Source organism: Camarhynchus parvulus, chromosome 2 (assembly GCF_901933205.1).
Source record: "Camarhynchus parvulus chromosome 2, STF_HiC, whole genome shotgun sequence".
Lineage (NCBI taxonomy): Eukaryota > Metazoa > Chordata > Aves > Passeriformes > Thraupidae > Camarhynchus > Camarhynchus parvulus.
Window position 1 is genome coordinate 70,140,050 of NC_044572.1, and position 17,196 is coordinate 70,157,245.

Genomic DNA, 17,196 nt, shown 5'->3' on the forward strand with positions numbered 1-17,196 from the left:
GAGGAAACCTGAATGGACAAGTAGAAATGGCATTTTAGTGGTGCTACTCCCAGGTATGCTGTAAGCCTTGCAGAGTAACTTCCAGTCTCTGTGTGAACATGTAGCAAAGTACATAGATTAACAGCCATTACTGTCTACACTGATCTTCAATGCCATATTGTGTTCATGGGAATAAGAAGGGCTGCTTCAGTGTCCTTGTTTCCCATGGCTATATGCAGAATTACTCCTGTCCTGCTAGGTCTGAAAGTGGCTGACTTTCTAGAACACCTAGTATATTCACCAAGGATAATTCATGCGACTCCTCAAATGAAAAGACTTGTAAAAATGCATGCTGAGCAGGAGGAACCTTCAGGAATGAGTTGGAATCAGTGCCTAGTTTTCAGCAGTAAAGCATTACCACCCCAGGTCTATGAGAGCTTCTATCAGGCTCAGTGCAGATGCAGAATATGCATTGCAGAATGCACTGTGGAAGGTAAGCACTACTTGTTAAAACAATTCAACATACAGAAAATGTTACAAAAGCCTAACTAGGAATGCGATTATGCTGACACTTTGCTCTTTATTTCTTTTTCTTTAAACAGGCAGAGGCATATAATAATGTGTTTCATTTTCCCTCTTTATTCAAATAAAACCTTCACCTTTTCTCAAACAGATATTTCAGATTTTTATTATCATTTATTATGTGTATTACAATAGCAGCCAGAAGCCTCCAAATTAGTGCCCAATGCACAGGTCCTTGTTGTACAAACAGATGCTAAAAACCACTCCCAGCTCCAAGCCGATGACAAATGAAATCATGAGGATAAAGAAGTCCCTTTGGGTTCCTTGTCTAAGGAGTCAGGCAGAGATCCAGGGAACATGCAGCATGCTAATGGCTGTGATACTGTTTTTTCACTTTGGAATAGACTCTGGAGGAAGAAAAAGAACTGGGTCTGTTGGTGCATCATGTTTCCCATATGGGACTCATTTCTTCATGCTTGCTAGTTTCAATCCTTGCTCAGCAGGAACCTGAAATTCAACAAGTGAAAAATGTGTCCTCATTGAGGACACACAATAAATTTCCATTATCTCCCTTCAAACCAGGATTTTGAGCCTGCTCTCTGGTGGCATTTACAAACCACGGGAAGAAAGAAGCTGCAGAAGGAGAAAAAGACAGACCTGGGTAATTTACCCAGAGATGAGGGCAAGAATTCAGTCCTGCCTGCCCTGTAAATGGGGCTGGTTGGATGTTTTCCAGCAGGACTGATGTCTTGAAGAACGCTTTCCAGAAAAAAGCAACTGAAAAAATTAAGACGAAGTGGGAAAATATTTATACCACCTTTCCTGAAGGTGATGGTGGTTCTGCTTCCTTGTTCCTATTGCACCAGTGCCAAGGGGATAGAGAAGTACTCCAGAAGACATTAGAAAGAGGTTGTAAAAGATCCAGCAGGAAAGACAAAACAATCCCACAGACAAGAGAGCCTCAGTTACACACCTTCAGAGAGGCAGAGGTAGCTTGGGCCATCACTGAGTGACACACTACCTGCCCGTCTGAGTGTAGGGTAGGGTGATCTTGTTTTTCAAAGGCCGCAGAGAGGTGGAAGTGGGACTGGCTGTTCATTTGCCCTTTTGCCAGTCACCCAAGAGAGAGTCTTGCACATTTGTACTGAACTTTACATCCCAGATATATAAACAATGCAGAATTATTCTCCTGAGATGTGAAGATGGATAAGCCCATCCTTTTGTTTTATGCATGAGAAGCTCTTCGTGACACAGTGATCACCTTATCAGCTTTGTAGGTACTCTTTCCCCACAGAGCAGTACTACTGCAAACAGCAGCTATGCAGTGAACCCCTCAACTTTAAAACCTTCCCGGGAAGAAGCCCTCCCAGCCAGAGACCTTTTCCAACAGGGAAGCCAAAGCTACACTAGGTAAGAGATCCCTTTGCTGTCTGGCAGGAAACAGAGCACTTGCCTTCCTGAAGGCTCCAGCTGCAGATAGATGCCTGCAGCACTTAGACCTGCAGGAGAATGTCAGAAAATTATCCCTTGTCAGAAAATCATTAAAAATGTTATCTTTTTCTTTTGGGAGCTCCTTGAGACTCTGCTCCCTTCATCTTTCTCTCCACAGTGGCTGCCGGAGAAGGCTACAGGATACTGGACATGAACCAAAGCCAGCTGAGTAGCCAAGATTCCCCTCTAAATACAACTACTATTATTCTTTAATGCCAAACCTTTGGTCCCATTGCTCATCAGCTGTCAGTTCAACGGAGGCAACATGCTGACTTCAGCTCACACAGGCCAAGTTCTGGAAATTGCTTCATGCTACCTAAGTAAATCTTTGCCTATTAATGAAAATAGCAAAGGGAATGACAAAATTGTTTGGGCAGATAAAATTGACCCTGACCAAATTCTCCATCTTTGTAACTCCTGGAAACATCCACAGCTGGTTGTCACAGACCCTTTTTCCTTTATCTCTTTCTGCTAGCAGCTCTTTGTCTTAAATTATAGTGATGCTATTCCTGCAGCAGTGTACCAGGCACACATCACTCTCCTCTCCAGAGGCTTAACTCCTCTGGAGAGGTGCAATAAGGCAGAGGTGAATCAGGGTCATTATAAATGCTCTTTGCTCGAGATTAATCTGATATGCTTTTAAGGCATATCAGCTGCATTTTGCATGTTATCATCCTCTTGTGGCAGCATTACACACACCTATTTATACCCACAGGTCAGTAAGGGGCAGCCCAGGACCTCGGCTCTGGTGCTGATTTGAGACTGGAATGTCTGCTTCCTTGGAGAAAGATGGAAAGGGATGATGCCACCTGCCACATCACCACAGGGAGGCAAAGGCTGCCGCAGCACCATGGCTTCCTTCCACCTCCAAGACCCAGCAAAATGGGTACAGCTTAGCTGCAAAAAAGAAACCCTGAGGCACAGCTCAGTCCAGTCCTTGGCCACACTGTCCCCTCTCCAGGAGCATCCTGCCCACCTGGCCAGCAGTGCTCTCCTCCTCACAGAGTCCCCAGGGAGAGGTGGCAGGGAATGGGGGGCAGGCAGGGAGCCCATCTCCCTGTAGGGGAGAGGAGAAAGCCCTGCTGCTACTTCTGCAACAGGGGCAGCGTGCCCGGCTTCACGCATGTGCCCGTCCTCATTGGCCTCCACCCAGAGCACCAGCACCACCACCACCACCGACATGTGTGCCATGAGGGTCCTTCCAGCTGTAAAATTTCCCAGGAGACACCAGGGGCAGCAACAGTCTCCCAGTGTATTGTGACACCCAGGATTTTGGCAGCACGGCAGCAGCCCCACACCCCGTTGGGGGCTGTGTGCCGGTGCCCTGGCCCGCAGCAAGGACACCGTGTCCCCTCAGTTCAACACCTTCTCCGAGAAGTGTCCCAGCTTCCCCTCCTCCTGCACGGGCTGGGAGGCTTGTCCACCGCAGGAGGGGCCCCACTCCTGGGCCAGGGCTACACCAGGCCACCGCGGCCCCACGCTCCCCGGGGCCGGGCGGGTGCCCTGCAGCTCCGCACACTTCTCCTTGTAGTGCTGGGCATTGCCGGCGAAGGTCTCGCAGCGGCTGAGGTTCTCCTCCTGCACGGGGCTGCCCACGTTCTCCTCGCTCAGCCCCGAGGAGGCCGCCGTCCCCTCCTGAGAGTTCTGGCTAAGGTAGACAACAATGATGTCGCCCTTGAAATTCATTACTTGTCCACTTGAAATAAAGGTGGAGTTACTGTTTCCAGTCACATTTCCTGAGGAAGGACGGGGGAGAAAAGAAGACACACATGATTAATATTTTCCCCTCACAAGGTGGACGCTTAGTGCAGTGAACTTAATCTGCTGGGGTGGCTTTGTTCTTGTTCCATTATTTTTTCCCCCGTGACATGAGGATACTCTTATAATCAATGCCTTCCACTGGACCTTTTCATTATTTCCATTTTCATCTCCTCAGGACAAAGTCTGTCATATGCAAGGAGCTTGTCTGGAAGGGCTGGAAACATTTTCCCTCTGAGCTGTGATCTGGGAAGCCAGAGAGAGGGTGACGATCTCATGTCCCCTGTGCTGCCTGATGCACAAAGCTGTGTCCAATCTGCCTCTGCCTGGAGTTTGTGAGGAAACGCTAATTATTTCTGATTATGAGATTTATTTCTTCTTAAAGTCCCAGAAATCACACTGTTAACCAAAGATGCAATAAACTCCCAATCAATCCTACCATTTGGGTTAAGTAGCAGACTTCCTGAATAAATACTGAAAGACTTAACAGCAGATCACACAGTCACACCGTGTCCAAAAACCACAGAGCTTATACAATTATGTTATATAGTCCAGATCCTCCAGGTATGTACACTCTGGCACTCATCTAGCCTCTGCACGGATTTAGCTGGATACAGACTGATGCCATTGAAGAGACAGACTCTATATTATAGCAACTTAACAGAGTTATGGTTTCAGTCAGCCTGCCTGAGGTTACAGATTTTTCAGTACAAATGCAATCTTTCTGCTATTCAAGGACTGGGCTGCTGACCTAAGTGACAGCAGGACCAGGCTCTGGGAATTAATAAACTTTCCTCAGAGCAGAAAGAAAATAACTGAGAACAACCTTCCAACATCAAACTAACAAGCCTGCTGAAGTTTGAAAATGAAACAAAGTGAAGAAACCAACAAAATTTTCCTAGCCTGTCAACACCCTTTCTAAGAAGTGTTGTTCCTGCAGTGCTTCACTTCATCATTACTTGCAGACTGATCCGACTCCTTTTAGATATTATGTATTTTCTTCATTACATTCCTCAACACTCAAGACATTCCCATTTTCCTTACAGATAAACACAGCCCAGCCCAGAGAAATGTTGTTTTTCCACTGGCCACAGGTCCTGTTTGCACACCAGCACTGGGCCCTGGTCTCCAGCTGTGTGGAGTCAGGATCTGTGCCTGCTCAGAGCTGAGTCTGGGCAGCACTCAAGTGTCTCTCTAATAGGCCCCCCTAAGCAATCTTATTTATTTCACCTAAACCACTGCATTGCTAGCTCTTTGCTTTCTTCCCAAGGGCTGTTGATTAACATGAGATGTCCATAAGGGTTTTCTCTGCAGGAGTTTTTCCCTGCTGGTTCTTTCCCCTGTGTTTGATTCAGTGTGGCTGTTTGCCATGAATAAAAGTCTTGGGCATAATGGCAGTACAAAAATAACTGTTTGTCTTTAAACAGATTGCCTGTCACTCGCAAAAGGTGCTGTGAATAAAGTTACCAGTGCTCAGCACGAGATCAAAAATTTAGAAATATATGTGACAGTGGGAAGGGAAAAAAAAAGGCAGATTAACACATTTTTAATGTTTAGCTGAATGTGGCTGGCAAACCTTCTGTGCTTTCTGAAGACACCATGCTGAAACAAAAGGATATTTAAGGCCTGAAAGCACAGAAAATGGACACAAGAGCTTCCTACACTGCGCAAGAAAAGTGCTTCCAACCTGAAAATTATAAGGGACATAGTCAGAATGAAGGCATTGTTCTCTACAGTGTTTCAGCCTTTTGATCTCTTCAGACGATCTGATATTAATAACAAAGACAGATTAATTTTTGTGGTAATTGTCCACTGAGAACTGGAACAAGGCAGGCAAATAATTTTCTCTGAGACATTTAATGGTCTCTAGGTGGTGAGAACTGTTTGTCACTGCCAAACCAGGCTGGTTTGGGATCTGGAAGTGAAAGGCTTTGCAAAACCAGTCCCAGTTATGAGTCAGCTAGGTTTTCCTGCACTTGTGTTATGCTGTAGCCCTGCACAGGATTTGAGGTGGGCCTGAACTGATCCTTCAGGTTCTGACTGCCTCCAGGCTTGTGAGAAGAACTTGTGAGCAGCTTTGAAGAACTGCTTGAAGGCTTACCTCCATCTCCGGTGGTGAGCCCTGGAAGAGGCACCTGTGCAGAAGTCCACTTTGGTCCTCTAGGATTGTTTCACAGGAGGGACAGAGTGTACCAGTTCTGTTGTCACTTTGAGTGTTAGTGAAACAAGACCACAACTTCATGGAATTTACCATGGTCTTTTTTCTTCCCATTTTTCACCCACCCTTTTTTGTACCATTCTGTTTTAGCATAACTGTGTGCAAAGCCTGGTGGCTCCAGTTGCTTTGAAAAGCTTTACAGAAAGTTATGTTACATGCACATTTATTCCATCTGGGCATTTCACAAGGCCTAGCAAAATGACAGATGCTGATCACCCACACGTGCAGCCCTGGCGTGCCTGGGCTGCTTCAGTGAGGAACCTGTGGCTAAGCCCTGTCCTGGTCCTCATGCAACCAGGCCCTGCCAGGGGGGCACGGCCATTCTGTGGGCAGAAAAATTACTCTGCCAACAAGCCAGGTTACCCACAGATCAACTAACCCACGCTCTGATACTGCCCACAGCTCTGTCGGTATCTTCCTGTAGTCATGCATAAAAACTGGCAAATTAGGAACATGGTATCTGTGCTCAGGTTTCACCAGATGGCACTATAGCATGTACATATCCAAAGGCACAGACACAATTAAAATCCCATATAAAGAGTTGTGCTGCAGATCTAAGATGGCACTTGCTAGCATAGTGCTTATATCCAAGCTTTCCCATTTGCTCTATTGTTCCTTAATATTTTCTTGTTCTTTTGTGTCATATTTAAAAAGAAAAGCAGTGCCAAATATAACTTAGCTTTCAGTTGTACCTCAAGAGTCCAACAATAACAAAAAAGATAATCTGTGTTCTCTTTACTCCTGCTGCATTTTGTATAGACCAGACAGGGAAAATGCGTCAAGATTTCAGGGAACTGAAGCAGCAGAAAGTTTCTGCTCTTCAGAAGATGAATGCTACACACTTTCAGATTCCCATATGGAATGCATGTTGAGAGAGGAAGGGCCTTCAAGTGTGTTGTTTTGGGGCTTTGGCAGACTGACAAGAATGTCTCTGTAAGAAATTTTAAGGCACGACATGATTTTAAGGAAAGCCAACAGCTTACAATTGCTGTGGGTATTACAGTAATACTTGGATGTCCCACTCAACACTAAGGTCTCATTATGCTTGGCAGTGCACTGATATAAATAAAAATAGATCATCCAACTTTATGAGATTATAATCTAAAATGACTAATAACATATGACAAGCAGATTGCAGACTTTTGTTCTGAAAAAAAGTCTGGGGAAGAAGGTTGCATCCAGAGGAGACGTGTAACTTCCCTTCTGCTGGTTTTGCTTCAGTGCTTTTCTTCCCTTTCATTTGACAATTTTGCTATATTAACTCAATTAATAAATTAGCAGACAATTAGTAAAGTAATCAGTGTTTCAGAGTTGTTTAGGGAACAAAGCATATGTATACGGAGAAACAGTGTCTGTATGAAACCATTTTATGTGAACATTTATATCCCAGCAAATAAAAACAAAGAGAAAGAGCCATAAGCAGAAAATTGTAGATAATCTCTTAGACCCAGTCACAGCCACCAGCCTGCAGCTCCAGCTGGAGTTTCACTGATCACTGTATAAATCTAACTGGACTTAAATCTAATGGCAAAAACATGTGTGCACACTGGTGAATGAAAAGCATCTGCCTGAGCACTATGCATCCTAGCTTAGCTCAACCTCTACATCCCTACATTGCATTCTGCTAACAGAACTGCCTGGCCTCTGCAGTGACAGCCAGAAGGTGGGTTCTGCCTTGCTGGTTAGATCAGGGTGGGACAATGGTCCCCTGCTGGGCTCATTCTTCTTGCAGAATTCAATACAAACCAAACAGCCTAACAGTTTCAGATTTTTTTTCAGACTACCTTCAGGGCAATTAAGTGAAAAAGCATAATTTTCTTCTCCTAAATCAGATCCTCTGAATACTACTGAGCTAGCAAAGAGGACAATTCTATACAACTGTGTATGAGTGAAGCCTAATGGGCTTACCAGATGCCGGAGGGAGGTCTGAAGTGCTGCTGTTTGTCCCCGAAGTGCTGCTCTGTGTCCCTGAAGTGCTTTTGTTTGTGTTCTGGTACTTCACGTTGGTACTATCTGAAGGTGCATCTTCCATACCAAGATTGTTTGCTAGAGTGCTCTGACCAGCAGAGAGAAAATTCAAACCACAGGTGCACTGGGCACAGGAACCAGTTTCTGGGGAGGTGGAGGTGCTGTCAGCCACAGCACGACAGGGTTTGTAACACTTTTGGGGAGATTCTCTGTACAAAGTGCCACACCTCACACAGATCTTCTCTGAGTCACAGTTTGTTGCAAAATTATCTGTGTCTTTATTGCCTATTTCCTTCGGGCAACTGTGGGCATGTTGGCAAGATTTCTGCAGAAGCTGGTCCGTGGCAATGTGTGCCCCATCTGTGCTGGAGGGAGGGTGAAAGCCTGGAGAGACTGATACATCCTCTGTGCTCCCAATACCTGAAAAGTACTGGTTCAAGCTGTCATTCTCCCCTGCCTCCATTGGTTCTGAAAATGATGACACAGTTTTACTGGCAGTCTGACTTAGGAAAGATAAATAATCAGTGTTATTGAGATTCTTATCCATGTACTCGTCTTCTGTGGGAACTGGTGGGAATTGGTAATCATCAGTCTCAGTTACTACAGAAAACTCTCCTGCCTCACAAGGCTCCGTGCTGGGGCTCTCATTCCTGCAAGGACTGTGATCAGAGGTGCAGCACGATTTTCCAGGGACAGGAGAGCCCGAGGGGACCAGGAGACATGTGCCTTCAGCAGTCTGGGGGACAGGAGCATTTGTGATGTTCACAGTAACATGTGCATCTCTGGGGAGTTCCTGAAAGAAATTAGAAGTAAAAACGTCTTTAACAAATAGATCAACATGGAATTATTTTTTAGACAAAGAAGGAAAAGGCAGGTCCTTCCTCTGTGTGGAGCTGCTGAGGTTGACCAGTGCTGCTATATTTGAGTCTTGATGTGCAGTTCTACTCTGCTGTGAAACTGTGGCTGGTGATGCTGGGTTCAGCAGGTGCTGAGAATGGAATCTGGTGGCCTAGGGAGCAATAACATTCAACCTTGTGAAACAACTATTCCTAGCTTTTTCTTTGAGGCCACTCAAGTTGAGAAGAGTTAATAAACCTAGAAGAGTTGCTGGATTCTGCTGTTCCTTATGGACCATTAGTAAGACCCACTGCTTATCAGGTTTTGGAAACACTTCCATGTGTCTGAAGGGCTATTGATCTGTGAAGGCCTTACTGGGGGCTCAATTTTTAATATTAGCAATGACTGAAGATAGAACCTGGGTTGATTCAGAAGTTCTGAGACAAGCTAAAAGAAAACACAAGCAAGGTTGTATTAACCTGAAAGGTTTGGACAAAAAAATGCAAAGGCCCATGACATCCTGTTGTTACAGTAACTGACAAAGTAAAGCTATGTTTTTGGTAGCAGCTCCAAAAAAAAGGTTGGGAAATATTTCAAGGATTTTCTTCAGTTTGTACAAGTTGTGCTTTAAAGATGGGTGTTTGGGAACTGATACCGTTAATTTCTAGCATCTGCTCAGATCTTCCAGGATAGAAAAGAGAGTGTAAGTGCTGCCAGCCACTAATTGCTGTTGATTCACTCCTCTGTCCCAGAGGACCTGAGCAGCTGCCAAGACAGGAGGTTGCATGAAGACTTATGAGACAAAAGAGGAACTGCCTGCTCAGAAAGGTGGGTTTTTTTGGTATGTTCGGCTTTTCTTTTAAGCCATGAAATTGGAGTCTTTCAACAGCTAAGCTCATCACAGCTCCTAGAAGGGGTGGTGGGACACTGGGGACACCTCAGTCCACATCCACAGAGTTAAGCAGGCTGTGCACATGAACTTGAAGCAGTGCTACCATCTGTTTCAAGCATGGAGCTGGTGTTCTTCCAGAGCAAAAGTTCTTTTTTTTTTCATATTGGAATGCATAAGTAGGATTTCTTCCTCCCTAGAATTAAGGAGTCAAACAGTTTCTTTAGCTGATGGCTCTGTGTTTAATCCCTTGCATGCTTGGCATTTTTGGCATGACCCAAATCCAAGTTTCTTCCCTGTGAGTAGTCTGGTATGTAACAAGGGGCAAACTCAGCTGAAGTTTTTCCTGCACTTAGGATTTAGAAAGGCTCTCTCCCAGGCAGTCTCAGGTGTTCAGCAACCAGTGGGTTCATGATTAACTTTCTCACCATAAGTATTAAATAATCACGAGACTTTTATCTCTGTTAAAACTGGATAAAACCAGAGAGCAGGTTCAGAAGCTATTTGTGAATGATGATTTCACATGCCTCACATTTACAGAAAACCAGACTGAAAAAGCCTAAGTTGTGAGCAATTTTTGAGGAACTCAAAATTTCTTTTCTAGCCAAAGATTACCATGGAGTCTGCTTCAGAAGGGGTGTCAGGAATGCCATAAGGAAAACAAAAAACTAAGAGAAAATGCTACCATCTTTGACTTTACCTTTGTTCCTTTTATTTGGCTGCACACTTCATTAGCCCAGTTCTGTAGATCTGCTGTAGGGAAAACAAAAGAGTAGCTGTAACATATAGCAGGCACTTAAGTTAACCACAGACCTAAACACCCACAGTTATTCACAACCCACAATATCATATTAAATAAAACCAGCAAGCCTGTTTTTACTGCCTGCTCAAGTGTCCCAGCATCGGTCTAGCTGAGGATTCACTGTAACTGGAACAGGGATATATTTCTGTGGAACAAATGTTTCCAAACTCCCAAAATAGACCACGGTTAAACTGTGTTCCACATCAAATGGGGTTTCTTTCCTGGTCATATGTCACACCAAGCTATGACTGGCCCAACAACGACCTGCTCACAGCAGAAATGCTCTATTTCAAGAGAAGTCACATGGATGGCCCAAAGGCCCTTCCAGACAGGAGTGAGAAGCCTGGAGAGAAGAGAGTAAACCACTGAAACCACAGGATGGCAGCCTTAAACACAGCATACTCTACTTAATCAGTGTATGCTTAATGGGGCAATTAATTCCAATTTCTTTGGAGTATCTCCCAAAGAAAAGCTCTAAGTCCAACATGCTTTAGGGCAACAACTGAAGCAATGAGCAATTCTTGGTTCCTGTTTATAAATTCAGAAGATTTTGAAGGGCTCAAGCCCCATGTACATTTGAAGTTTACAATGGTTTTGCATGGCTGAAGACAGATGAGCTGTGCAGCCACTGCCAGTTCCCAGCAATAACTCTGTTGCTCCGATGTTGATTTACCACCAGTACCCACAACAAGCAGGAAGGGCTTCTTCCTGAGCCTGCAATTCTCCCAGGCCGGGTGAGCAGGATTCCCCATGCAAAGGCAATGAGGGGCAAATGCTGCTCTGTCACTGCAGAGCAGCAGGGCAATAAAAAAGCCAAAGAAATCGCATCCCCCCTCAACCTGCTCTGCATTGCAAGAATTTGGTTTGCGAGAGAGTCACCATTTCCTCCAGCCCATCCCAGAAATTCCAGATTTAGCACAACCCATGTTTAGTGTGGCAGAGGCAGCCCATTTCTAAAACATGGGCTGAAATATACTTTACAAGAAGTGAGTTCTGTCTTCCTTTCCACTGCTCCCAAAACTTTTCATAAATTGCTAGCACTTGGAAAAGGAAATGATGGGAAAAGCTTTCCATGTTTAGGGGAAAAAAATTAAGAACCAACAGAACAAGATCTCTGTATGTCCTTCTCTAAAGAAACCCAGGGCTTAACATAGAGTGGAAGAATATGAAGGTACTTCTGTTCTATTCTATTAATAATAAACTCAGTATCCCACTTTTATCCAGTATCCCTTTGGCTAGAATTTTTCTACTTTAACTATTCATACTATTGCCTTCTAGTATTTCTTCAATACATCATCAGAACTTCAGTCTTCAGCTAAAAACATCATCTCCATCATATTCTCAAATACACATAAGTCTTGAAATCCATATTTTAACCTGTCCAGATGCAGGGTTGTGGATGGGAGGGAAAAGTAAGGTGAAGAAGACAGGACTTCTGTCTGTCCCTGCTTCCCTTCAGCCAAGGGGCCAGGTGTGCCAGGTGCTGCAGAGCAGCCAGGCTGCTATGAAAGCCCCAGCACCAGCCCTCCTCCTTCCAACCACACTCATGTCTGCCCTGAGGATGGTCACTCCATGGGTCAAGTGTAATACACTTCAAATTACTGCCTACCTAGAGGAAAGGAATTTTTGGCCTGGCTTTGTGCTAGATAAAGCATATGCATATGGACAGACACAGGGATGGCACAGAACTTCCAGTGTAATTCCTGAGGTTCTTAATCTGTTGGTTACCCATGAAATCAGAGCACACAGAGAGCCACAGTTGTCACACCCATAAATGCCATTAGCTATGATGTACCTGTCAGCTTTTTCCCCTTCTTCTTGTAGTATACGATGAAGACGACAATGCCAATTAGTGTCACGAAAAACAAGATGACAATCAACATGTACAAGATCCTGTTTATTCCTGCAGGGTGTAAGAGAGACAGTGCCATCAACACAGCCTGCACTCAGCAGAAAGACAATCCTTGCTCATTTTACCGCTCTTCTACAGGAGAGGTTGTTTTTCCTTCCTATTTGATCTTTAGTTTCTATAATAAGAACAGTAACTCTAGCACTCATGCAGTTCTGTGACAAGCAGCCACACTGATGGTACCTGGTACCAAGACGTTTCCATAAAAACCCCAGAATGTTGGTGTTACAGAGCAATGTTGTCTGGTCAGGCTTCTCCCAGTGTTCCCTTGCAAGCTGCCAGCAGGCCACTGGGGTGAGCTTGATCTCACTCAGGGGACAGAGGACACACATTTCATGGAGATACAGGTGGAGAAATTTGTCCTTAATCTCAGGTTATGATGGATCACTGCATGTCAGGCAAGCAACCTCCTTGGTACCATATCCACATTGAAGAAGGAAATGGACAGTGGGCAAGAAGGGATACCTGAGAGGGATCAGGCTGAGACTGTATCCATTGCTATAACATAAGCAAGGAGAGGAGCTGCTAGTCTTTATACATGTAAGGTGTGTATGGAAAGCACATAAAAATGAACAAGCTGTAAATGTGATGGAGTCATGGGTATAACATGGCTATAACAGCGATATTGCCATGCAGCTTTAGTGGGAGGTGTCAAACTCAGCTTAATAGTGGACACAGGCCCTAGAGTCACCAAGCCTGAAACAATTTTTAAAGATGGGATTTTCCATCCAAGAGCACTGTCTTGGTCTAAAGCTGCTTTCCCTAGAGCCACCCACAATGAGAATGGATTTAAGTCAGCCCAAACCTCTAATAATCATATCCCTCCTTCTCCCTGTTACTTTCCAATCAACAACCCTTATGAGGACACAAACCATCTTCTGATGGCTCAGGCATCTTCCGTTCTTTACAAACTGCATCAGACTTGTCAGTCCCAGGCACAATTTCTTCCATTCCTAGAGCTGTACAGCTAAAAAAGAAAGACAAAGAGGCTAGGTTCTCCCAAGGAAGTTTTTTGCACCTCCTACACTTTTGCAGAGCAGTACTTTCTGTTGTAAATTATGACATTTCTCCACCCCTAAGAACCTCAGATACTTTATTTTTGGCTCAGCAGTCCTGTTGTCTCTGCTCTCTCTTGTTCCCCTCTAAGGAGAATTCAAGCTTCAGCCTTGACAATGCCTTCATCACTGCACAGCCAATGCTGATGGCTTCACGTGCTCTACAGGCAGTCTGGACCACCCCACTGAGAAATGCTTATGCCCAAGCTTCTCCCTGCCTTCTGGCTGGTGTGCTCCATTTACAACACCCAAGGACTTACTTGGTCCAGGATTTACACTCGTCAGTGGATGAAAAGACCTTTGAGAAGTAGCCTCTGGGACATGGTATGCACATTGTGTCCCTGTCTTGTTGCACTGTGTGTAGGAAGGAAAAATGTCATAGATGAGTTTCTCTGGGCTCCTTCTAAGTGAGAGGAGGGTGATTATGCTTCCCATCCTCCCGCTCCACTCTCCTCCCACAGTCCCCCTAAAAGCTTTCATAAAGAGTGGGGTCTTAAGTTATATTAGGGCAGTAATGACAGTCCCATGTAAGCCCGGAAAGTCTCACCTGAGCACTTCTCTACATGATCAAAATGAGAAATGACCAGGAGCCATTTGTGTTATTTATTGAAAAATAACACACAGCTGTTACATCCTTTCCCTTCTATTTATCGCCTCATGATGATGCTGTGCCGCAGAAAGTGACACCGACTGGTATTGTCACTTCTATGAAGCCACAGTAAACAAAATGCTGCATCAGGATTTGTTAGGCTGGAGAAAAAACAGCAACTGTCCTCCAGACACATGAAGCATTTCTTCCTCCATTTCTCTATTATTTGCTGCTTTTCTGGGGTTTCCTTATGCCTGGTGCAGCTGTTCCCAGTGCTCACTCTGAACTTCACTCTCTGTTTTCCACTCACAAAACACCTGCATCTGGTTTTAGATTTAAATTAAATGTCTGTAATAAACCTTTGCACTACTAGCCATCCAAAACAGAATACATGAGCTACCCGAAAAGTGCTAATCAGTTTAAACTTGTTTGTAACATTAAAAAGTGGCAAAGCAAAGTCATTGCACAAAACCAGATTGCAAATCTGACCTCAGGAACAACCCCCAAAAGAGTGCTTCTCTGAATACAGGAGCAACGCATGACCTAGTGACTCACAGTCAGACACCTCAGCAAACATCAGAAATGTACAGGACGCCTTGCAACTACTGCCATGTCCACGTGATATCTTGCAGAAGTCACTTAATCCAAGATACCATTTAAACTATGGAGGCAGGGGCCTTCAAAATGTGAATAGCCCAGGAGGATTACATGCAGTAGTAATGACAACTCAGACATGCATCTTCTGTTGTCATCTGAGATTCTAAAGGACCCGCTCTAATGTCACAACCCACACAACGCTGGCCTCATCCAGCAGGCCTGAGCTGGACATTTCACTTTGTACATCCCCTTTCTGTATCTTACCAGGAGGCTTGACTCCAAGTCCAGGAGCACACATGGTATTTCTCTGGCAGCAGTCACAGTCCTCATTCCAGTGGTATCCCATCGTACAAGCACACTGCCGCTGGAACGTGCTGTTCCCTGGGTTCACTTCTCTCAAGGCCTTCCCTAAAAGAGAAAGCAGATGAGAGTAAAAATCTCTCTGATAACAAGCCTCAAGTTTCTGAACCTCCTGTTCTACCTACATGCTTTGCTTGAATGGCAGATGCAAAACCATTCATGTTAGAGGAAATGGCGCCTTTCCAGAAGCATGGGAGACCCTCGATTGGCATGGGGCTCCTCACCCACTGCACTTCTAAACAATACATTTCCTTGTGGCTTTTGTAGAAAATAAACAGCATTTGCAAGGGTGAGAAAAACACATTAGGGGAAGTGAATGCAGAGTGTGCTGGGCAAAAGGACAACTTCTAAAATCAGCTCACAGGGGTGAATGGCCCTGGTGAAGATAATCACTATCAGCAGCACTGAGACTACAGTCATGGTGCTCTGCTGTCTGGGGACCTCTCTCTCTCTGTCAGGCTCTTCTGCAAGCTCAGCCTTCAGTGCTGGGCACCTGAACACAGCAACTTCCCTAGATCCACTTTCCCATCTTCATGCTTCACTAATTTGGATTAAAAGGTTCTGCAGTATGAACAGCTCACCTTGATCACATATTTTATGTAGTAAGCATTTATCTTCTTCATTCCAGACATCCATATACTCGTTTGGGCCACACGGCTGGCACACGCTCTCAGAAGTAGCAGTGCATCTAGCAGACAAATACTTCCCTGTGATTGAGAAAAGAACAAGTAGGTCACCTGGAAGCTGTAGAGCAGCTGTCTAAGGAGGTTAGAGAAAAATAAGAGACTGGGTGCTAACACTGCTGTGGACAATCATTTCTTCCTGCACCTTTTTAGTTTGTCAATCTGGTCCCCATCCAGCGTGGCACTGAAACATCTGTGAAGTGGGCAGCCTGGGAGCACAAGAATTGAGCTCCTGTCTGTCTCCCGCAGTGGTTAAGTGCTATCCCAACAAAACAGCTGCTGTGGCCTTTGCTGAGGTCAGCAGGACCACTCCTGCCCTAGGAAGGCACTTGAGACCAGGCACCTGCAGGGCACGTGCCAATCCACCAGCAGCCAGGAGAGCTGGCTGCCTCACCCGCAGAGCAGCTGCTAAGGAGCCTCTCAGCCCCACAACCCAACAATGCTCACATACCTGGCTCACACTTCCTGCAGCACTGTCCCAAGTACTCATAGTGTTGCTCGCTCTCACACGGCGGAGTGATTTGTAGTGACAGCTGGAGCAGGGAAGGAAAGAGAGGACATGAGAACCAATACACTTGGAGAGCTCCAGACCTACCCAGTCCCAGCACTGACAGGGAGAAGGAAGATATTCTGTCTCTATCTCTTGTGGACAGCCAAGCAATAAAACTTACCCAACATTTGTGACTTCAAAGGTGCTTTGTAGACATGCTAAGAGTATGTACTTGATGATGTACACATAGGGACTTTTAATAGAGCCAGGTGACAAATAAATCACCCATCTTGCAATTTGTCATGAACTTTTGGCCTGCTACATAACCTTTTCTTACAGTACTCTTTTATTTAAAATCTACGATTTTAAAACAATTGTAAAGGCAAAAAAAGGTATAGAGATACCTCTGTAGTCTCTTCCACAGAAATTACCTCAGATCAAGACCTGGGAAACTGCCAGTTTTAATGTAGAACATTAAGCAAACAAGCAAAGTGAATGATTTATATTCCTGAAAAAGAAGAAGTTCCCAGCTTCCCACTGGGATACAAAATGCTCTTGGCTAGTCCCATAAAATACTGGGCTTAAATTTTGCAGCTTTTTATGGCTCCCACTGTGTCCTGCAGAGGTGGTCTCATGGAACTGAGGCGGCCATCCAGAAAGGTGATGCAATTATCCAACAGCTTTTTGTGTCTCAAAAAACCCAAACCAAAACCAACACAAATCTACACAAAGCACCCCCCTCCCCCTCACCCCCTGAAATGGGTACATGACAGGGCATCTGCAAAGTGGGCAGCAGAGTTGCCTCTGGCCTTCATGGGCCTTTGCATTCCCTGCCAGCTCTCAGCTGCCTGTGCACACAGTGGTCCCATCCAGAGCCCAGGCTTGAGGGCATGGCTTGTGCCGGGGATCCTGGCCAGCCAAGCATTGTGCCCAGCCTTTCACTGACCCTGCTTTGGCAGCTCACAGTCCTCAAGGCAAACCCAACACCTCACAGTTGTTGATCTTGAAATTAGATAAAGTGATTCAAAATCAAGCCCATAGCAAGGAAT

The 17,196-nt window shown here is 45.0% G+C and overlaps 1 protein-coding gene across 1 annotated transcript in view; it reads right to left on the reverse strand.

Annotated features, from left to right (window-relative positions):
* Nucleotides 1-617: 617 nt before the first annotated feature.
* Nucleotides 618-17,196, reverse strand: part of TNFRSF11A (TNF receptor superfamily member 11a) — a 28,081-nt gene continuing 11,502 nt past the window's right edge. Inside the window, exons 2-10 of the mRNA XM_030944072.1 lie at nt 16,109-16,190; nt 15,556-15,681; nt 14,879-15,022; nt 13,689-13,782; nt 13,246-13,340; nt 12,260-12,367; nt 10,363-10,415; nt 7,877-8,729; nt 618-3,728 (exon numbers count right to left, since the gene is read on the reverse strand). Of these exons, the coding sequence (XP_030799932.1) occupies nt 3,346-3,728; nt 7,877-8,729; nt 10,363-10,415; nt 12,260-12,367; nt 13,246-13,340; nt 13,689-13,782; nt 14,879-15,022; nt 15,556-15,681; nt 16,109-16,190 (1,938 nt within the window). The 3' untranslated portion in view covers nt 618-3,345. The remainder of the gene's footprint in view (nt 3,729-7,876; nt 8,730-10,362; nt 10,416-12,259; nt 12,368-13,245; nt 13,341-13,688; nt 13,783-14,878; nt 15,023-15,555; nt 15,682-16,108; nt 16,191-17,196) is intronic.